A 24,749-nucleotide genomic window follows, 5' to 3' on the forward strand; every position below is an offset into this window, starting at 1 on the left:
AGTAGTTGCTTCCTGAAAAAAGTTGGGGCACTGGGTATGTGAATCTTTTATATAAAGATGTGATAGTAAAATATTTATCATTACTATTGCAAACTTTTATTCAATATTAAAGGTTCTATTAAATTGAATAATTTGAATATTATTATTTTTGCAGTTGTTACCATGGTTTTTTTTTACTTATGGAATATATACAACAGATACAAGGGTATGTTTAATGTATATAATTAGACCTGTAATGGATCTTAAGAACTTTGATTTGGATGATATACATGTAAGTCTAAAAATAAATGCCAATGTTATGCCATATATCTAGCTACTCTTTGTAATATGAAATCCTGGATGACCATATTATGATATAATATATCTTATGCAAATTGCTTTGATGATATGGCTCATTTCATTGGTTAATGAGGACATTTAATTATCTCTGCTCAGACTTAATTTGGCTCTTCCCTCAGCACCACAATTTTGGCAAGAAGGGGTATTATATTTGGTCAAAGGTGATATTAAATCTCAATAACAGAAACAGTAATATCTGCCCATTTTTGTCACTGATTTACCTGGTATTTACAAGTTTTCTGCCCATTTTTAACAATTGATCAGTGATAAACCAATGAAATACAGCAGTATTCAAAGACTTGAGATTACTTGAAAAACCTGGAATCTCCAAAAGTATTTTCAGTTTGCTTGGATATATATTAATATAAGCACAAAGTGTGTACCTGGGTAGAACTATTCTTCATTTTTGGTCATGTCAGGTACTACAATAAACGTATTTACACTTTAGGTATTTAGCTATATTTTGCCTCCGAATGACCTTAGATCTACTCCGAATAACCTTTTGACGTCAGGCAACAATCACTTTTTAATTGTGACGTCAAATGTTTTGAATTATGATGTCAAAGTTTACGGGAACCTGTGTGATTTTACGTAATGGCGGATAAATTTGCATACAAGTGTAAATACGTCTATAAAAAAAAAATTAATGAGACTGGCGGATAAAATACTGTTGTTTACTTCCTCTTCTTCTAAAGCAATTTTGATTCAAAGTTCAGAGAAAGCTAACAGAACACATGACTTAACAGTGGTTACCTATATTCAATAAAAATGACTGTGTTTAAGTGATTTCAATAGCAGGTGGTGCAAATATTTATAAATTGATACACATCACTGATTTCCAATTCTATAAAAAAAATATTTAAAACTCCTTCCCATTACCAACTGTTGGGCTTGACACTTTTAGTTTTTTGTACTTTCTTTTGCAGAGTTAATATGTCAAAAAAATCTCTTGTTTATTATTGTAAGATGAGACAATGATCTGATTTTGTGGAAAACATAAGTTAATATCACATTATTGGGGTGAAGGTTGAAGGTGTGCAGAAAAAGGGGTATGAAAAAGTTAAGCACAATGACTATCTGTGGAATAATGGTGGGCTACTACATGCTATGGGTTTTACTCATGGTCGAAGACTAGGGTTGCTTACATTCACTTCATTTGAACTCAGGTAGTTGTCTCATTGGCAATCCTAATCCAGACGGACGGACAGACAGACGGACGGACGGACAGACAGACGGACGGACAAGGGTAAATTGATATGCCCCACAACATTTTGTCGTGGGGGCATTAAAATAATGAAACAAACCTCTGAACAAAGATCCTATTTGAATTATAACTAGCTAGTCAATTATATACGGTAATGATGTCTCAAATATGCTTGGCTAAAAGAAAATAACAAATACCAGGTTATTTTGTAAATTTTCACAATGTAGAAACATGCATAAAGAAAACTTAAAATAGAAGAAAACAAACCCTTCAAACCTTACCATGTTTTTGAATCAAAATCTAATATATATTCTTTTTTTGTGTATTTATTTGTATTTAGAGACAATTGGTATTGATTGAATAACCCATCTTTGCATTGTTTCAATGGATTAAGATAAAATTTATCTTGAACATCAGAGTTTAACATCACCTAGCTACAAGAAATAAATAATTTTGGTCGTCTCAAAGTGTTAATTTTTTTTCAAATGCAAAGGATCTGTGATTTGAAATTGCTGATATAAATAATAGAGAAATATTCACCAGGAGCATTCAATATGAAATTATCAATCAAATCTGTAGACTTGAAATATATCAGTCACAAAGTGTAATGGATTTTAAATTTATTTGCTTAGATAAGCGTTGCCAAAGAGAGGCGAAAGATACCAAAAGGTACAATCAAACCAACCAACACTATTTTCCAATGTCCAAAGTATATTGGTAAACAGAATTCCAGTGCAAAAAGAAAGAAAAAAAAACATCTTTGTTGTGCTTCAAATTGAAAATAATTGACTTTAATAACAAAAAAGGAAGAAGTGGTAAGGATTTTACAACAGTAGTATAATCATAACCTTTATGTCTGTTTAGGTGATGCTATATTAAAACATATTCCAACTGAAGTACAACAACATGGAAGAGCTGCCATTGACATGTTCAAGAGGGTCTTCAAAACTGAAGTCTATAAACAAAGGGTGATATTCCTCATCATTATTGGTGCTAAATCTTCTGGGAAAACATCATTATGGCACAATCTGCTAGACAAAGAAACAGGCCAAGAGAGAGAGACAAATAATATCCAAGATAAATTTTATTTAACAGTAAAGAATGGACAATGGAAAGTAATTGGTATGTATTTATATAATAAAGGCAGTTTTTAAGAAAGTATTAAAGTAATTTTCTTGTCCCACCTCTGATGAAAGTTACAAACTAAAATATTTTAGGTTGTCCACTGAGCATTAATGATTTCGTCAGTCAGAGGCAGTCCTTAAAACAAGTCACTTTCAGAATTACCTATATAGATGCAAATTTCAATGTGTGTAATCTATTTATTACTAGTAAATGATTTAGTCAGGGATTTCGTTTCCACAAATTACTTAAACCTTAACCAAATAATTCAATAGAAACAAAGATTTGGTTTGGAAATTTGGCTGTACCTGTAGAAAAATTATTTCAAAGGGGATATAGCGCATCCTAATTTTTACAGTGATGTTGCTGACCCAGCCTGGAAATTTAGATATGATATGGGTTAACTTATCGATCCTTAAAATTAACTTATTCTCAAATATTACCAATTCAATCTGTAATTAGATCTTTGAATATTGTTTTTATTGGTATAAATATTTATTTTGTTATCTGTATATTAAAACCATACTAAATATTATTGGTATACATATATGCACATTCACGGTTCTACAATCTGTCGATACCATTTATTTTGGCATTACACAAGATGTTGTTTTTCTCCAACTTTTTACACTAAATCCATTGGATGTTGGATGTGTACTGATTGATATTTTAGTCTTAGATACATTATTTTTATTTGTTATTAATTGCATTGAACTACCTGTCTGTAACTGCGAGTACTCTCAGATCTGTACTTGGTGTCTTTTTTGTTGTGAGGGGATGTATAAAATCCCTGTCACGTCCAGTCTTTTTATGCCTCTGCCGTAGCAGAGGGGGCATTAAGTTGTACCCTTGTCCATCTGAAGTACGTACGTACATCCCAAAATTGGTTTCCGTTCTCTAACTTGAGTTTGCCTCAACCAAATGTTATGAAACTTATACACAATGCTTATTACCACAAAACACAGATCAAGTTTGAATTTTGGTGGCGTCATTTTAACCGTTCTAGAGTTATGCCCCTTTATAAATGGAAAAATTGCAAAATATTTAGTTTCCGTTCTCTAACTTAAGTTTGCCTCAACCAAATATTATGAAACTTATACACAATGCTTATTACCACAAAACACAGATCAAATTTGAATTTTGGTGTTGTCACTTTAACCGTTCTAGAGTTATGCCCCTTTATAAATGGAAATATTGCAAAATTTTTATTTTCTTCTCAATATCAAGTAATTTTTAAAATTGGAGTTATCTTCCTTTGTCCATGATTATAGTTGAATCAACTACAATCAATGCTTGTTTAATTTTGACTTCCACTGATAAAACACAGATCAAGTTGAATTTGTGTAGTGTCACTTTAACCATTATTGAGATATGCCCCTTTATAAATCGAAAGATTGCGAAATTTTTAGTTTCCATTCTGTAACTTAAGTTTGCCCCAACCAAACATTATGAAACCTATACACAATATTCATTACAACAAAACTAAGATCAAGTACAAATTTTTTGTTTCCGTTTTCTAACTTTAGTTTGCCTCAACCAAATGTTATGAAACTTATACACAATGCTTATTACTACATAATACAGATTAAGTACGAAATTTGGTGGTGACACTTTTACCATTCTTGAGTTATGTCCCTTTATAAACATAAAAATTGCTGAATTTTTTATTTTGGTTCTCTAACTTGAGCATGTTTAGTTAGTCTCAACCAAATGTTATAAAACTTATGCACAACCGTTCTAGAGTTGTGCGAGTTTACAAATAGAAAAATTGCTGAATTTTTAGTTTCTGTTCTCTACTTAAGTTAGCCTCAACCAAATGTTATGAGACTTACACACAATGCTTATTACCACAAAACTCAGATTAAGTTCAAATTTGGGTAGCGTCACTTTTATCGTTCTTCAGTTATGTCCCTTTATAACTATATGATATGCAAGCGGGGGCATCATCTGTGTCCACATGTGGACCCTATCCACATTTATTTTGTTAGTTGTTAGTTGTTTTTCTGCTTTGTATCGATCAGATGAGTTAATCCTTTTTCAACTAATTTTTATACAACTGCAAAATGTTTGGTATTCCTTTGTATGTTCGTTCATCGTCAACATGTCGGACAATAACTCAAAAACGCTTTAACCAATTTGCATGAAACTTTGTATCTATTGATGTGAGCTCCCTTTCGATTTTTATATATTTTGGATTTTACGTTTCCGAGTTATGGGGTTTTATTCATTAAAATAGGGGGATTTTCCAGTTTTCGGACAATAACTCAAAAATGCTTTGAGCAGTCTTCATGAAACTTTGGTGAATTGTTTATATCTATAGATGTGAGCTCTCTTTCGATTTTTATAAATTTTAGATTTTAAGATTCTGAGTTATGGGGTTTTATTTATTATAAAATGGAGATTTTTCCAGTTTTTGGACAATAGCTCAAAAATGCTTTGAGCAGTTTTCACGAAACTTTGGTGAATTGTTTATATCTATTGACCTGAGCTCTCTTTCAATTTTTATACATTTTAGATTTTACATTTCTGTGTTATTTGGTTTTATATCATTAAAAAAGGGTGATTTTCCAGTTTTCGGACAATAACTCAAAAGTTTTTTGACCAGTTTTCATGAAACTTTGGTGACTGGTTTATAATTATTAAAATAACCTCCCTTTAGTTTTTTTTTATAAATTTCTGATATGACATTGAGGAGTTATGAAAATTTATTGTTTGAAAAAACAATGGGCGTATCATGCGCTCATGGCGCAGCTCTTTATTAAATTGGTCCTCATTAAGGTCAAAAGAATCCAAAATAAATCTCTGATTGATTTTAAAAAAAAATGAATTCTAGGTGTTCTTTGAAATGCTGAATCTAACTGTGTATTTAAATTTGATTTAAGACAGAGTTTTCAAGTTGGTCAAAATCGGGGTCAAAAATTAAACTGTGTTTGATTTCAACAAAAATTGAATATATAAGGTCCTTTGATATGCTGAATCTAACCATGTATTTAGATTTGGATTCTGGGCCTTGTTATCAAATTGGTCCACATTGAGGTCCAAAGGGTCCAAAATTAGACTTTGAACAAGGAATTATTTGAATCTGGAATAATTTTGAATTAAGGAAAATTGATAAAAAATGAATGATGAAAACTAACACGCCTAAATAGGGTTAGCAATGCATGCATGGCTAAGGGAGGGGGGTAGTTAGTTTATACTGAAATATCAGTGACGGTAGCCTGATCCTTGCCATGCGTGCATGGCTAACCCTATTTAGTTGTGTTGGTTTTCATTATACATTTCTTATCAATTTTCCAGAACTCAAAATTATTCAAGATTCAAGTAACTCCTTGTTTTATTTGATTTCATCAAAAATTGAATCCTTGAGGTTCTGTGATATGCTGATTCTAGCCATGTATGTAGATTTTGGATATTGGACCATAATAAGAAAATGTCCAATTTCAATTTTTGTCTCGCCTGTGACGAAAGTTGCAGTATGAGAGACATAGGTATTACTATCCGGCTGCAGCGTAAACTATTTGTGTAAAGCTTTATATTTCAGAAATTAGAAGACCTGGATGCTTCATACTTAGTATGCAGATACCTTATGTTACAAAGTTTCCGTCTGTCATATGTCCATTGTCCTTGACCTCATTTTCATGGGTCAGCGACTGCTTGAAAAAAAAATTACAGTTTTTTTGTCATGTGAATTTCTCACTTATTATGAGTAGCAGGATAACTATATTTGGTATATGGGTTCCTTGCAACGCCTACATGTCCGTCAGACAGGGTTCACCTGACCACAACTTCATTTCATGGATCAGTGATCAAGGGTTAAGTTACATAATTAGGTCAGTTTATCAGATACGATAAGCAACAGGTCAACTATATTTGGTGTATGGAATGATTGAAAGGTGTACATATCAGTCTGGCAGGTTTCATCTGACCTTGACCTCAATTTCATGGTTCATTGGTCAATGTTAAGTTTTTGTGTTTTGGTCTGTTTTTCAAGTATTTTAAGCAATAGGTCAACTATATTTGGTGTATCAAATGAATGTAATTTGTACATGTCGGTCTAGCTGGTATCATCTGATCTTGACCTCATTTTCATGGTTCATTGGTAAATGTTCGGTTTTTGTGTTTTGGTTGGTTTTCCAAATAGCAATAGGTCAGCTTTGTTTGGTGTATGAGACAACTGTAAGGTGCACATGTCTGTCTGACAGGTATTATCTTGCCTTGACCTTTTCATGGTTCATGGTCAATGATAAGTTTTTGTATTTTAGTCAGTTTATCAGATGCTATAAGCATTTTGTCAACTATATTTGGTGTATGAAATGTTTGTAAGGTGTACATGTCTGTCTGGCCTTGTTCATCTGACCATGACCTTAGTCCTATAATATAAGACTTCGGAGTTTCATATCATTTACATTCAACGTTTTTTATCGGATATTTTATTTTTATTCAATGACGGAGGTATATCCTATTTTCAAACACTTTTGTAACTGTCCCCCCCTCATTTTAAATTGTCAAGCGGATCACGTACGAGACGTTCCACATGTCTTTCCGAACGAATAATCAGATGTATATATTTCAGAATTCTCCTTGGAAAACGAATTTTGATTTGAGTTTTGGATGATAACAAATGGTGAAATGATCGTGAATAAGTGACTGCAAGCCAATCACCAAATATTTCTATACACTTACGAGGCGACCATAGCGTATTCATAAAAAGGGCAAAGGATGATTATAGAAATGAATATTTTTTCCTGATAATAACAAGAATCGGTTGAAAATGAAGTAGAATGGTGTCTAAAAATAAAGGACAATAGGGAAATAATTGTTTACATGAATTTCAGAAATTATTTAGCTGTAGGTTTTCTCATTTTTTCATGTCAGGGCTTTCTAAGCCGAATATACAGTATGTTTGTTTTCATGGTTGAAGGCCGTACGATTGTCTTTTGCTTACATCAACTTCATTTGAATGTGGATAAAAACAAATGCTGTCTCATTGGCAATCATATCACAGCTCCTTTTATTTTTTAAGGTGTGAACATTAGTTGTACAATATTTCCCTTGAGGCGATGCACATTTTTATAAAAAATAAAATAAATGGGGAATATGTCCATGGGACACAGATGATGCCCACGCTTTCATATAATGTCAGTGTATAGGGACATAACTCAAGAACGGTAAAAGTGACGATACCGAAATTGGTACTTGATCCGAGTTTTGTGGTAATAAGCCTTGTGTATAAGTTTCATAACATTTGATAACAAATGTCGGGACGTACGAACATACGTATGTACAGACGGACAAGATAAACTTGATGCCTTCACTACGACGGGAGCATAAAAAATAGAAAATTGACTGCAAGCCAATCACCAAATATTTCTATACACTTACGAGGCGACCGTAGCATATTCCTAAAAAGGGCAAAGGGATTATAGAAAAGAATATCGGAAATTGAGAACGGAAATGGGGAATTTGTCGAAGAGACAAAAATTTGACCAAAGAGCAGAAAACAGCACAAGGCCAACAATGGGTCTACAACATAGCAAAATCCCGCACCTGGAGTCAGGCTTTAGCCGGCGCCTTAACAAAGAATGTATAGTTCAGTGAAAATGGGCATCACACTTTACTCCGAATAAATATCCTCTGTTTCCTTTTTTTTTTCTTCTTCTTATTTTATATATATGTTTTAAAACTTTACGTACAATTTCCTATAGATCTAAGCTTATTTTCATGTTGTCTATCTGTTTCATTTACGATCCAACAATATCAGTATTTTAAGCCCACCCTCTCTTATTTTCTACTGACATCGCCTGAAAAATATTGGCATTGTTGAATCGTAAAGATAATTACAACAACACGTTTAAAATGGGGAAAAGAAGTTTAAATATTAAATGTGTGGTTAGCTTCAATGAAATAGTAACCCAACAACAAACATATTTAAAGAGAAAAGCATACAATTTGACCTTACACAGGAATATTGCAAGCTTCTGATCATCCAAAATCAAAATAAAGTTCCAGTAACAAACAAACAACCAATCGAAACCCAATTGTCTTATCAAGCGACCGTTAGAGAGATACTTTAAGTAACCAACATTTTTTAAATATAAAAAAGAAGATGTGTTATGATTGCCAATGAGACAACTATTCACAGGAGACCAAATGACACAGTAATAAACAACTATAGGTCACCGTATGACCTTCAACAATGAACAAAGCCCATATCACATATATAAAATGCCCCGAAATGGCAAATTTAAAACAGTGCAAACGAGAAAACTAGCCCTAATTAATGTTACAAAAAATAAATGAAAGAAAAACAAATATGTAACACAGCAACAAACGACAACCACTGAATTACAGGCTCCTGACTTGGGACAGGCACATACATATAGAATGTGGATGGGTAAAACATGTTAGCGGAATCCCAACTCTCCTATAACCTGGGACAGTGGTGTAACAGTACAACATAAGAACGAACTATGAATATCAGTTGAAAAAGGCTTAGCTCATCAGATGGATACAAATAGAAATACATCTAACAAAAACACAAATTGGATCGGTGGCCGGGTACTTGTAAATTTCCACAACAAAAGGACTCTAAGAACAGATCTGAGAGTACTCACAGTTTCTGACAGCTATGTCAAAGCAAATAACAACTAATAAAAAAAATCATGCATCTAAGACTAAATTATCAATCAGTACACATCCAACATCCAATGGATCTAGTGTAAAGAGGTCATAAACAGTCAGAGAAAACATGACCTTGTGCAATGCCAAGGTACATATTGTAGATCGACATATTGTAGATCCATGAATGTGCATATGTTTATGACAATATTGTTTAGTATAATAAAACCGATTTTTCCATTTTCTATATCTAAGTTACTAGTAAATACTCTAGGAGTTGTTAAGTTCAACAAAAAATAATTGTGAGAGTGGACCGTGACAAGCTGATAAACTCTTTTCCACATACGAGTTATTACAACAGTGGTTAGCTAGCCAATAGTCATTCATCAGGTGTTCTCTGGTCTCAGTTGTTAAGTATCATCACAAATTAATTTAAAGTTGTAAAAGCGGGCGAGACGATGCAAGTTTCTCAATATACAAGTTCATACAACTTGGATGAGCGAGCCAATCCTTATTATCAATATTCATTGAATACAATTTAATTACAGAGTTGCTTTATATATAATAGTTCAAGAAAAACACAAAAATGATTTTTTAAACGTATAAGTGTTTTATTATTTAAAGAAAAATAATCTCAGAACTGAATAGTTAGTTTTTGTCCTGTGACTTTTTGTCTGTAATTTTTTTGTCCTGTGACTTTCTGTCCGACATTCCAGTTGAAACTTGCCAAAGGGGTTGTCCGTTTAGCTGTACGGGATGTATACATACGCAGCCCCGTCTGAATAGAATGGGACGTTGATGCCTTGTGGAGAGAGAATACCACGCTTATAGAACCACTACAACAACCCCGGACAACAACCTCATTGAGGGGTCAGCATGTGGCCTGTTGCAATGCAAAATTTCGGTCCCTATTCAATGTACTCTCATTTTCCAGTGTCAGTCCAAATTTCCTAGATATGGCAACATTTTGTGCCTTATATGAAATTTTCTGGACATACATCCCAGTTGACCATTACTACAGAACATACCCATTGTATGTATTGGTTATCTTTTCTCGTTCTCAACATGCATGAACTATTTGCCACTTGCGCTAAGCTAAGCTACCAACAATAAATCATCCTTTCTTGCACAAAGCCTTCTTTTAATATTACCGTCAAATTCGTTTTCTTCACGCATTCTTAAAAATATAGAATTAGCACATGTTTTGAAATAAAATGGCGAGATGAAAAATGTTTGTTAGCTTCGAAAAAAAAAGGATGAGTTAGGAACATAATTTTGCAATTTAAAGACGGTAAGAGATACTTTTCATACATTTTAATGTTGTTTTTATTAGTTTTTGGAGTGGGATATTAATTTTAAAATTTGCTACGAGAAAATAGCATCTATCGATAAGACTTCGGGTTTCAACATTGATAGTAAAAAAAAAATATCCGATAAAAAACGTTGAATGTAAATGATATGAAACTCCGAAGTCTTATATTATAGGACTAACCATGACCTCATTATCATAGAACATTGATTATGTTAAGTTTATGTGATACTTGTAGTAAAACCTTCATGTTACAGACTGCTTTATTTTCATATGACGAAGACATAATCTTTCAATCAGTTTAATTGAGGTCTGGAGCTGGCATGTCAGTAACTGCTAGTAGTCCTTTGTTAATTTATGTATCATTGTCATTTTGCTTAGTTTCTTTTGTTACCTATTCTGACATCGGACTCAGACTTCTTTTAAACTGAGTTTTACTGTGCCTATTACTGTGTGTTTGTTTTTTCTACATTGGCTAGAAGTATAGGGGGAAGCTGCATTTTTGCACCTGTTCCAAGTCAGGAGCCTCTGGCCTTTGTTAGTCTTGTATGAATTTTAATTTTAGTTCATTTATATGTTGTGGAGTTTAGTATGTTGTCCATTTTCACTGAACTAGTACACATTTTTAAATGCCCGTTTACGGGACGTATTATGGTATACCGTTGTCTGTCCATCCGTCTGTCCGTCGTCAACATGTCAGACATTAACTCAAAAACGCTTTAACCAATTTGCATAAAACTTTGGTGAATTGTTTATATCTATTGATGTGAGCTCCCTTTCGTTTTTTATAAATTTTAGATTTTACTTTTCCGAGTTATGGGGTTTTATTCATTAAAAAAAGGGGGATTTTCCAGTTTTCGGACAATAACTCCAGAATGCTTTCACCAACTTGCAAGAAATTGTGGTGAATTGTTTATATCTATTGACATGAGCTCCCTGTCGATTTTTATAAATTTTAGATCTTACGTTTCCGAGTTATGGGGTTTTATTCATTAAAAAAAGGGTGATTTTCCATTTTTAGGACAATAACTAAAGAACGCTTTCACCAACTTGCAAGAAATTGTGGTGTATTGTTTATATCTATTGACATGAGCTCCCTTTCGATTTTTATAAATTTTAGATTTTACGTTTCTGAGTTATGGGGTTTTATTCATTAAAAAAAGGGGGATTTTCCAGTTTTAGGACAAAAAATCAAAAATGCTTTCAGCAGTTCTTATGAAACTTTGGTGAATTGTTTATATCTATTGATGTAAGATCCGTTTAGAATTTTATAAATTTTTCATTTATCATTTCTGAGTTGTGGGGTTTTATTCATTAAAAAAGGTGGGATTTTCCAGTTTTTCGGACAATAACTCAAAAATGCTGTCAGCAATTCTCATGAAACTTTGGTGAATTGTTGATATCTATTGATGTAAGCTCCCTTTACATTTTCATCAATTTCTAATATGACATTGAGAATTAATTGCACTTTATTTGTTTATAGTCTGACAACAGATTTACTAAGTATTGCGTAACAGCACAGTGTTGCACAACAGCAAGAAATCTTTAATTGAATATAAATTCAATTCATATAACCAATTTCAAGTTCTTTGACTACATTTATTCAGAAACCTATAATATGTCAAATATTTAATTACAATCCAAATTCCGACCTGTATCAAGCTTGAATATTGTGTCCATTTTTGCCCCAACTGTTCAGGGTTGGACCTCTGCGGGCGTATCCAGCTGCGCTCAGCGAAGCAGTTTTTGTTTAGGGCCAGTTGAAGCCCACCTCAGGGTGTGGGATTTTCTCGCTGTGTTGAAGTACCATTGGTGGCCTTCGGCTGTTTTCTGCTCTTTGGTCGGGTTGTTGTCTCTTTGACACATTCCCCATTTCCATTCTCAATTTTATTTCAACATAGATTTAATGATAAGCAAGACAGGCGATACATTTCAGCGTATGCACTCTTTTAAGTTCTTAGACCACATTCATTCTGTGTCAGAAACTATGCTATGACAAATATTTAATCACAATCCAAATCAGAGCTGTCTTGCACAATTAATAGAAATTGTAAGTAGAGTCATAGTTAAAAATAGGCACAGCATCAAATCTGAATTTAGAGAAGAAATTATGTATAAACATAGAATAAATTTACTGTTCATTATTAGATATTTTGAAAAATAACTGAAGGTAAGTTTTATAGATATTTTAAAGACTTTGTATTAATGAGAAATTTTTGGTTTTTTTTTCATTTTTTATGAAAAAAAATTGGAAGAACTTCTTTGTAGGTTTATTTGTTGTTCTGTTTAAATTACTTTTCAGAATGCAATATTTATAATTTTTTATTTTGATGAAGTGAACCCTTTTAAAAACTTAGCTAATGATAGATAAATTAATTAAATTCTTGATGTACTTGGATATGTTGAATCTAAATGTATTTGGATTTGGATGTTGAACCATCAATATGTAAAAGTCCAATTTCAAATTTTTCAGGTCTTTGACCACGTTCATTCTGTGTCAGAAACCTATGCTGTGTCAAATATTTAATCACTATCCAAATTTAAAGCTGTATGTACCTTGAATGTAGTGTACATACTTGCCCCAAATGTTCAGGGTTTGACCTCTGCAGTCATATTAATCTGCGCCTTGCAGAGCATTTTATTATAGTTTGTTCTTATGTTGTACTTTTACACCACTGTCCCAGGTTAGGGGAAGGGTTTTGCACCATCAAACATGATTACCTTCTTTATGTGCCTGTCCCAATTCAGGGGGCTTTAATTCATTGGTTGTCGCTGCAATTTGGAATTTAAAACTATTGGTTTTTGGAAAAGAAACTTTCCTATGATCAAAATGTGCAAATTGTTAAACAAGTATCCATTTTTATAAAGAGATCAAAATGACTTCTCGTAGTATAATATCAACATAGGTAAAACGCACATCATCATCCTAATCTCTGTGGTTCTTTCTTCATCCCCTTTCCTTTTTGTCGAGCCTGCGACTTTTGTTGCAAAAGCGAGACATAGCGATCCTACATTCTGTCGGCGGCGGCGGCGGCGTCCACAAATATTCACTTTTTGGTTAAAGTTTTTCAAATTTTAATAACTTTCTTAAACTACCCTGGATTTCTAGCAAACTTGGACAGAAGTTTTTTATGATCACAAGATAGTATCCAGAAGTAAATTTGGTAAAAAAAAAAATCCTGTTTATCCGTATTTTACTCATAAATGGACTTAGTTTTTCTGCCAGTTAACATTACATTGAATTTCACTCTGTGGTTAAAGTTTTTCAAATTTTAATAACTTTCTTAAACTATCCTGGATTTGTACTATACTTGGACAGAAGCTTGTTTATGATCATAAGATAGTATTCAAAAGTAAATTTTGTTAAAAAAAAATCCTGTTTATCCGTATTTTACTTATAAATGGACTTAGTTTTTCTGCCAGTTAACATTACATTCATTCTGTGGTTAATGTTTTCAAAATTTTAATAACTTTCTTACTATCCTGGATTTGTACCAAACTTTGGCAGAAGCTTGTTTATGATCAAAAGCTAGTATCTAGAAGGAATTTGTGAAAACAAAAATTTCCTGTTTTTCCGTATATTACTTATAAATGGACTTAGTTTTTCTTCCAGTTAACATTACATACAGTCTGCAGTTAAAGTTTTTAAAACATTTATTAGATTCATAAACCATCCTGGATTCTTACCAAACTTGAACAGAAGCTTCTTACATTCAAAAGATAGTATCTAGAGGAAAATTTTTAATAATTATTTCCCCATTTTTGTTGAGCCTGCGACTAACAGCAAAAGTAGGCGAGACACTGGGTTCCGCGGAACCCTTACGAATTTTTTCAGTTTAGTTTAGTAATATTTATGATGTTTATATTATATAATGCATGCTCACATTCAATGTGTATTGTTATATATATTGTATTGTTGAGAAGACTCTGATCCTTTTTGCTCTGAGTAAATAAAATATGTTTAAACTAATTGGTTGTTGTTGGTTCATGTCTATCATATATGTTTTTATACGACCAAAAAAAATTTTGCGTTCGTATATTGATATCACGTCATTGTCGTTGTCTGAAGACATTTGGTTTCCGGACAATAACTTTAAGTGTATGGATCTCTATGAAATTAAAGCAAAAGGTTCAATACCACTATAGGAAGGTTGGGATTGTTTTTGGGGTTGATGGTCCCAACAGTTTAGGAATTAGGGGCCAAAAAGGGGCCCAAAACAAGCATTTTTCTAGACGGTTGGGACCAATTGCCCAAACCGTTCAGGAATTAGGGGCCAAAAAGGGGCCAAAACAAGCATTTTTCTAGTTTTCAGACAAAAACTAAGTGTCTGGATGCCTCTAAAATTGTACCACATTTTAATTTACAAGAAGAAAATTTATTCAAAAATATTATTTTTCTTATTTTTTTTGGAAAAGAGGTGGGGGGGGGGGGGGGGGGCAAATTTTTTTCTTCAAAATTTAAGAAATCATCAATTTAAAAAAAAAAAACATTGGGGTCACCACAATTTATTTGGCAATTTTTCTTTGTATATAGTCTGAAAACAGATTTACTAAGTATTGCGCAACAGCACAGTGTATTGCACAACAGCAAGAAATCTTCAATTGAATATAAATTCAAATCATATAACCAATTTCAAGTTCTTTGGCTACATTCATTCTGTGTCAGAAACCTTTGATGTGTCAAATATTTAATGACAATCCAAATTCAGACCTGTATCAAGCTTGAATATTGTGTCCATTTTTGCCCCAACTGTTCAGGGTTGGACCTCTGCAGTCGTATCCAGCTGCGCTCTGCGAAGCACATTTTTCATATATACTGTTTTGTTTAAAATTAGGCCATTAGTTTTCTCAATTGAGTTGTTTCGTATTTTTCTTGCTGTGGCCTTTTATAGCCGACTATACAGTATGGGTTTTTGGAAAGATTGGAACTTGTTCTAAATCTTTCCTAAGGCACCGGCCTCCCTAACAACAAGTAGCACAGGTTAGCTACTAAATCTACAAAATGTATACACACTGAAATATAGTTCCCTATAATTCTCATGTCTGTGTACATATGCACATATAAACTGAAAAAATTGAGTATATTTTTTTAGCAGTTCATTCAAGTATGTATGTCTTTAAGGTGTGTTGATGTGCAGGCTATTTTTGTCATTTTGATTAGGTAATTGGAGTAATGATACTATACCAGTATGATTGACAACTGTCATGATCACCAAACAATCAGAGAAAAGGTGGGCCTTTATTACAATGCCCCACCACCTTAAATGCCAATCATATTGACCACATTACTAATCAACCTTAGTCACAAATATTTGACCTCATAATTGAATACACAAATGTATATAGTAGATATTGGATATATCGAGATGGGTTTACTCCTGGTTTGCCCACATTTAATTATACCAATTATCTATTAGCAAAGAAAACAAAAAAGACAAAAGGTTTAATGAGCATACAATTGTATAGTCTGTTCCATCTAAATAGGTTTATAGTTTATCTGTGTTTTCTATATATTCAGGTATTTTTCATTTTGTAGTTTATATTTCCATAGATAAATGATAAATAAATTGAACATTTTATTCTCAATAATTTAATATCAATTCAAGCGATTCATTTGACATACAACTAATAACAAAACAATTATGATATAAATACACCAATATATGATAAAATTGTCGTTTATTGCAGACATAATTTATATTATTTGTGAATCAAATTTATACATGCATTGCATAAGGAAATAAATTAAGCACTATGGTAAAAATCAAGTAATAAGGGGCACTATATGTGACCAAACATGAAATTTTGGGTCCAAATGAGGTCCATGGTGCAAAATGAGATTTTTTTTCAATAAGTACCTATTTGTAAGAGAAACATTACTGCAAATTTTCAGAGTGATACAGGCTGTAGTTTAATAAGAAATAGCCTTTTGTTACAAATGGTTTATCTCAATAGTGAAAAAAACAATTTTATATATATCTAGGTTAAACAATTAACAAAAAGAAATGATACCCTGTCAATATATCTCTTTAAAAAAATAATGAAGTAAAGGATTTGAAATAATTATAAATATTTAACAATCCTCATAATTTATTGTTAAGGCAATGCTGGGCATGTACTTTTCCTATTTTTTGTTGTACAATGTCCAGCTAATTTACAGTGTCCACATTTCCTTTTTTGTCATTTTCTATTGCTGATTTAGGAAGTTCAGTTATGGCACTCTGGCAATGGGCAAGCTTCTTTATTTATGCAGCATGGTGCTTCTTCTGTGTGTGTGAAATTATTAACAGCTTGGATGTAAATTTCAGAACAAAGTATTTATTAAAATAAAAAAAATAAATACAGTGAATAAATAAAAAGAATTTTAAATGACACTTATTTATTCTCAAGTTTCATTTATTTACTTTTTACATATTTTGTATCGGAATGTACCAACAATTTAAAAAAAAATGTCAATAATTTGTCAAACTAATAAACATTTTTTGTATTTTTTTTTTTAATATTTGTCAAATTCAATACAATTTTCTGGTAAATTTATAAAATATCTTTGCAACTTTTTCTTGATTTAATAGTAAAATTAAGTATCTTTTATAAAATTTTACAGGTAAAATAAAGATTAAAATATGACTATAATTCAGAAATAAACTATAATTGTTAAAACAACAAAACACCCTATGTTTTTATAAACCTGCAATTAAATGTGGGCAAACCAGGATGACACCATCGAGATGATAGATTTATTCATTGTCTATTACTTTTGATCTACACTACATAAAGTGATTCTGTAAATTATGTCTGAAAGATAAATGATTGTTTTTTAGGATTAACAAGATATTTAAAAAAAAAAATGAAATCTAAATATAAATATATAAAAGGTATTCAAGTAAGGCCTGTAATTTACTTGATAAATCTGCAATAATCATCTGTAACTAATCAATAATTTAGGTTAGTTCACTTATCAGTGATTGGCTTGAAATAGTTAGTAAAATTTTTAAACTCTTAATTAGAACAAACCAATATTTTTTAGTTTATTCCCCATCAAATGTCTTAACAATTTTAGTCATTTGAATATATGTGTATATATATTTTTGCAATCGAGAAAGAATCCCCATTTCAATAAAATAAGTTTTTTAACTTGTTTATGTTGAAAGATGTACATTTTCAATGGCCTTTTCTGGAAAATATTTAAATTATAAATTGATTAAAATACACTCTACAACTTTTAATTTTCAATGTCATATAATCATGATATATGTTTTCAAAACCAATAAGCAATTCTCAGAGGAGACAAATAGTAAACCTGTTTCAACTTACAAAATGCCCCAAAACAACCTTTTTAGATTAATTTTTTGACACAATAAAGTTCTTAGCTTCAAGTCTCTTTGTTGGTCCTATGTCTTACAACTTTATTAGAAGAATGTTTGTTTTGTAATTTCATTTGTTTCAAAAGTTAAAATGTAAAAGGTGAAACATGTAACAGGGAACATTATTTGGTTAAGATATAAACTGAAATTTAAATGAAATTGTTGTGCAAATTAAGGGACCCCCTATCATTCAATTTGATTCACATTTAGCTCATTTTATCTATTGAAAAGTGCTTATCCTTTTAAAGTCCTGCAGTTAATGCAATTGTCAGCAACAGTGCTTTATTAATGTTCTTTTTTGTCCAAACCATACCTAAATATGATTTGAAATTATTCAAACTACTCTTTCAATCTTTCCATGAGTGATTTCCATCACTTTGGTTCTCATTGATGAAGGCGTATGGTTGCCTATAATTGCTTACATATCCTAAATTTTATATGTTGAAAATGAGATTCTTTTTAATATTACTTATATTTTAAGTTATTTTTGTAAATTTCATGTACAGAGGTACCCTTTCATACAGAGTTTACTGGCATAAACAAATTTTCTTAGGCTTCTGGCATTTTTTCTCAAGAAGCATACCTCCTGGATCACTAATTACTATTATGACACACAAAAATTTCATATTGATGCCTTTGGGACAAATATTTGTCTTTTCGGACTATAAAAATGTAAGTTTCCTTCAAAGTCTTGCAGGTAGACAGATATAAATGAACTGAAATATTTGATTTATTGAGACTTGAATTTATTTATAATTTATAAACCCAAAACAAATCATGTATTATATAATTGTATAATTTAATCATATTAAATAACTCTAATAAGTGAAATTTCTGTTATTATTTTAAGGTTACCTTTTATTTTGTTTTTTATGGTTGGAATTAATATCTTTTGTTTATGGTCCCTGCTTCCTGCCTGTCAAGGCAAATATGGAAACTTCTTTTGCTGAATCAAAATCTCTTTTCACATTAAAAAATGTAATCTTTAATTGCTGTTTTTCATATTTGTTCTGCAATATTTGCATTGGTCATATGATAATTCAAGATTTTTTTTAATTTTCTAAATAAACTAAATATTACTATTTTGTACATGTGTTTCAGATTATACAGTTAGGTCAGTCGCTGACATTATACAATTAGAAATGAATCCAGAAAATGAAGAATCAAAAGAAGAAACTGGTGAAACTATGGAACTAATCATACTAGATATACCAGGTGGAAAGGAATATTATGCTGCATTTGAACCATTTTTATCAACAAAGGCAATATACCTCTTATTATCTGATGTGAATGAAGAATTATCAGAGGAAAAAAGGAATCATACAAAGAGTAATCTTATGCTGGAAAATAATGGTGGTATGAATACTTTGTCATTTTGAATTATTGGAAACTATTTTGTAATATTAATTATTGCTACAGAAAAACTGCAAAAAGATCCAAAATGATTACCAGTAAAAACAGAAACAAAGAAGACAGATAATGTTTCAGTAAAGGCATATTTGAAGAATTACATGGTAAATGTTGATTACTCCTATATGTTCTGCATCTTCATATTTAAATTGTTTATTTTATACCAATTCCCCAGTTGCTATTGATTTATTTTAATTTATAATATTATTTGTATGTGAATTTACTTGCAGGACTTATTAGAGACTGGCTTTATAGTGTCCACAGTAAGAGACTGGCAGCAGCAGAGGACCAACCCTCACCTCTATCACTTACTCCCTCCATTATATTGGTTGGAACACACATAGATAAATTGAAATATTCAGGACCTGTAAGTTGGTTTGGTAATGAAAGTTTCACTGTTCTTATTACTTGTCTGGCTAACCACAAACAGTGTATCCAGGTACAGATCTCCAGATTTTGGTAAAGGCTTAAAAGCTTTGATTTAAAGGGGATTTGAAACAAACATAGTTATTGAATGAGGGTAGGAATGCCCTTTACCGTCAGGCGTCAAACAGTCATTTTCGGCTACCGTTAGTGTCAAATTGGTTAAAATTTTACTGTCATTCGTCAAAATATCCTTATCGTGATTCGTCAGAGGTCTCAAATAAATATTGTTACCGTTATTTTTGGAAAAAAATTAACGTGATTTGTCAAAATCAGTCGATTTTTTTATCATCTTAAAAGAAAGCGTACATTTCATCGTCATGCACCAAAAATTACCGTTAACGTCATTTGGCGAGATCTTTTATTGTTAATCGTCATGAAGGCACCCCCATTACGACCCTCTTGAATACATTAAGACATAAATTATTCACAATTCAGTTTAGCATAAAGGATAGTGTGATGTCAGTTGTATTCTGATTGGTTAATAAATGGAAAATGGTACTGAGTGAGCTCTCTATTAATCTGATAAAAAAAAATTCAAAGGTTCAAGAAATAGGATTACAGAATAATATAATTTGTTATATTACCATGATTAAATTAAAGAGGCATTAGCTGTCAAATTCATGTTCACCGATTTGACTCAAATTCTCATATTTGATTTATAACATACTTAAACGTATATCCTAATTATAAAAAGTATAAAATAAACAATTTACAATGCATGGGTTCGATAATATGTATCAACATTTCGTGTGTATTTTAGTATAGATATAAATAGATAGCAAACTCATGCAATTTGATTTTTCTATGTCTGTTTGACCTCATATTATAGGTTAACAATTTATGTTAATCATCGTTTTTACCTGTATAAGAATGAGTTTTTGTGGATCGAATCAGTTAATCAAATGGTTTACCTTTGTTACACTTTCAATGTTGACATTCTTTTCCTTTTAATAACTGAACACGCCTAATTCATGCGTAATCCATCTCTAGCTAACAATTTAAATTGAAGGTCACATGAACACGGATTCAATGAGGTCGAATTATTCTCTTGCAAGTGAATAATTCATCAGCGATGTTTCTTAGCTAATTTTGACAAAATTGAACAAAACTGGCTGCTAAAAGCGAATTATTATTTCACTGTTTCACTTGCACTAATGATTGAACAAAAAAAATCATAAAGTTGAGCAACTGAGTGATAGTGTTTATAAGTTGCTCTGTTGAATGTTGCCTTCCATTACCAGGCACATATTAACAATTTCCCCGAATGCTATTCAAATAGAAAGTAGGACAATGATGAAGTTTGTTAGAATGATGGTGAGATTGTTTCTTTGAAGAACAAATTAAAAAAGAGTAATAGTATACAAAAGTACTTGTCACCTCAGTTAGACACTCTATTCTGACTTGCAGTTTGATCAGTCTTTTGCACCTTAATGCTTTATTCTTTGCAAAGAACCTAAACTAGCCAAAAGTATTGTTGGTGGTCCTTGTGATGTTCTTAATGAGTTAAGTGTTCTTTTGCTGATACAAGACAGTCAACCTTGCTTCTCCATTATAGGTTACTTTAACCAATTTCAGCTATTCAAATTCACATTAAGAACACAAAAAACCTCACTTTTGACAAGTTTTCATTCATTTTTAGCTCACCTGACCTGAAAGGTCAAGTGAGCTTTTCTCATCACTTTGCGTCCGTCGTCCGTCGTCCGTAAACTTTTACAAAAATCTTCTCCTCTGAAACTACTGGGCCAAATTTGACCAAACTTGGCCACAATCATCATTGGGGTATTTAGTTTAAAAAATGTGTCCGGTGACCCGGCCAACCAACCAAGATGGCCGCCATGGCTAAAAATAGAACATAGGGGTAAAATGTAGATTTTGGCTTATATCTCTGAAACCAAAGCATTTAGAGCAAATCTGACATGGGGTAAAATTGTTTATTAGGTCAAGATCTATCTGCCCTGAAATTTTCAGATGAATCGGACAACCTGTTGTTGGGTTGCTGCCCCTGAATTGGTAATTTTAAGGAAATTTTGCCGTTTTTGGTTATCATCTTGAATACTATTATAGATAGAGATAAACTGTAAACAGCAATAATGTTCAGCAAAGTAAGATCTACAAATAAGTCAACTTGACCAAAATGGTCAGTTGACCCCTTAAGGAGTTATTGCTCTTTATAGTCAATTTTTAACCATTTTTCGTAAATTTTTGTAATCTTTTACAAAAATCTTCTCCTCTGAAACTACTAAGACAAATTTAACCAAACTTGTCCACAATCATCATTAGGGTATCTTGTTTAAAAAATGTGTTCGATGACCCCGCCTGTGAACCAAGATGGCCGACATGGCTAAAAAATAGTACATAGGGTAAAATGCAGTTTTTGGCTCATATCTCTGAAACCAAAGCATTTAGAGCAAATCTGACATGGGGGTAAAATTGTTCATTAGGTCAAGATCTATCTGCCCTGAAATTTTCAGACCAATCAGGCAACACATTGTTGGGTTGCTGCCCCTGAATTGGTAATTTTAAGATAATTTTGCAGCTTTTGGTTATTATCTTGAATATTATTATAGATAGAGATAAACTGTAAACAGCAATAATGTACATCAAAGTTAGATCTACAAATAAGGCAACATGACCAAAATTGTCAATTGACCCCTTAAGGAGTTATTGCCCTTTATAGTCAATTTTTTACAATTTTCATAAATTTTGTAAATTTTTGTAAATTTTTACAAAGTATTTTCCACTGTATCTACCGGGCCAAGTTCATTATTGATAGAGATAATAGTAAGGAGCAAGAATGTTCAGTAAAGTAAGATCTACAAACACATCACCATCACCAAAACACAATTTTGTCATGAATCCATCTGTGTCCTTTGTTTAATATGCACATAGACCAAGGTGAGCGACACAGGCTCTTTAGAGCCTCTAGTTATTTTATATGAATACATAATTTGAATAGCGTAACCTGCAGTTCTTGTATTGTAAAATGTTTTTGCAGGTTGAGGAAACCATCAAGAGACATGAAAGACATGTTCTAAATTGTGTAGATCAAAAGGAGGAAACCATCAGAAAACATGTGTCACACAGTTTTGTTCTCTCAAATACAAATACAAATATCCCAGAATTACATAGTCTCAAAGAAGCAATAGTTAATATTACATGCAAAATACCAGAAGCAGAAATCCTAGTTAGATATAAAATGTTTGAAAAATTATTGGATGATAAACGAAATACAACAGTGACTTTGAGTTTTGATGAAATCAATCAGCTTGGGAAAGAATCTGGTTACCCTGTACAAGATAGACGTGAAATTAATCAGTTTCTCTCATACCAGAATGATGTTAAAAATGTAATATACCACCAGGATATTCCAGAATGTGTTATCATTTCTCCCAACTGGCTGTACAGTGTCATCAGACAACTTCTAACAGCTTTTCATTATGAAGGGGAGAATTCAGATTACAAGAAGAAAGGGTTAATATCCCTCGACCTTCTAAACAGAATAATTGAGGACACTAAGAGAAATACCAATCAAACCAAACAAGATATAATCAGTATACTCATAAAATTTGACATAGTTGCCATTGCATGGAGAGCAGATGAATATAAAGAAACAGCTACATATTGTTATTACGTTCCTAGTGTAATACCTGAAGAACATACAGTAGATTTGGTGACTTTGTTTGAATCAGAAAGAAGAGGAAAAACATCATTCCTGTGCTTTAGTTTTGACTTTTTACCACCATCTCTTATAAATCATGTGATGGTCAAATTGTTATCACAGTATTCTATCTGTGAGCAAAATGGAAATATAGCACTTTATTGTAGAACCTTGTTGGCAAATTATGATAGATATGCTAAGCAGAAGCTATATTTTCTATCACACAAAAATGAACTGCTTATCCAAATTTGGTATTATGGTACTCAACAAATTTCACCATGTTTTCAGGGATTGCGGACTATAATTGAAAGTACTGTTAGCAATTACAAAGGCAGACATAACATGAACATTGCCTATACACACATATTGAGATGTCCTGATTCAAAACATTCTGCCACTGATGGTTGGGATATTTTTGATACATCAAGAAAAAAGACATTTTATTGTGTGGATCATAAAACCAATTATGAAGATCTATATTCTACTTGGTTTACAGATTCCAATCAGACAGTTGAGGTTAGATTATAAAATGGATAATTACAAGAAAAGTTTTTTTGTTTTATTGCTGAATGATTTATTGTTATTGCTGTATTAGAGTTTTTTAATACATTCATGGCTGCATATGTCAGACCATTTTTATACGACCGCAAAAAAATTTTCGCGTCATATAATGCTATGATGTCGTCGTCGTCGTCCGAAGACACATTTGGTTTCCGGACAATAACTTAAGTTAAAATGAATGAATCTCTATGCATTTTTACCAGAAGGTTCAATACCACAAAAGGAAGTTTGGGATTGATTTTGGGGGTGATGGTACCGACAGTTTAGGAATTAAGGGCCAAAAAGGAGCCAAAAACAAGCATTTTTGTAGTTTCTGAACAATAATTTGTGTGTAAGTGTATGGATCTCTCTGAAATTGTACCACAAGGTTTCATATCATAAAGGGAAGGCTGGGATTGAGTTTGGGGTTAATTTCCTCAAACGTTCAGGAATGAGGGGCAAAAAAGGGGCCAAAAACAAGCATTTTTCTAGTTTCCAGACAATAACTTGTGTTTGGGGGTAATTACTCCAAAAGGAGGGCGGGGAGTACAAGAAGTTGGTGTGATTTTTTTTTTCCAATTTTTTTGGGGGGAGGGGGGTTCATTTTTATTCTTCAAAATTTTTGAAATATCCCAGTATTGCGCAATAGCAAGAAATTTTCTATTGCACAATAGCACAGTATTGCACAATAGCAAGAAATCTTCAACTGCACAGTATTGCGCAATAGCAAGAAATCTTCAATTGCACAGTATTGCGCAA

General features: G+C 32.1%; 1 protein-coding gene across 2 annotated transcripts in view; it reads left to right on the forward strand.

Moving 5' to 3' along the window:
- Nucleotides 1-22,793: 22,793 nt before the first annotated feature.
- LOC127704133 (uncharacterized) overlaps nt 22,794-24,749 on the forward strand; it is a 46,868-nt gene continuing 44,912 nt past the window's right edge. For both annotated transcript variants that reach the window (XM_052208025.1, XM_052208026.1), the window contains exon 1: nt 22,794-23,966. In XM_052208025.1, the coding sequence (XP_052063985.1) occupies nt 22,989-23,966 (978 nt within the window). In that variant the 5' untranslated portion in view covers nt 22,794-22,988. The remainder of the gene's footprint in view (nt 23,967-24,749) is intronic.

Source organism: Mytilus californianus, unplaced genomic scaffold, assembly GCF_021869535.1.
Source record: "Mytilus californianus isolate M0D057914Y unplaced genomic scaffold, xbMytCali1.0.p SCAF_58, whole genome shotgun sequence".
NCBI classification, from domain to species: Eukaryota; Metazoa; Mollusca; class Bivalvia; order Mytilida; family Mytilidae; genus Mytilus; species Mytilus californianus.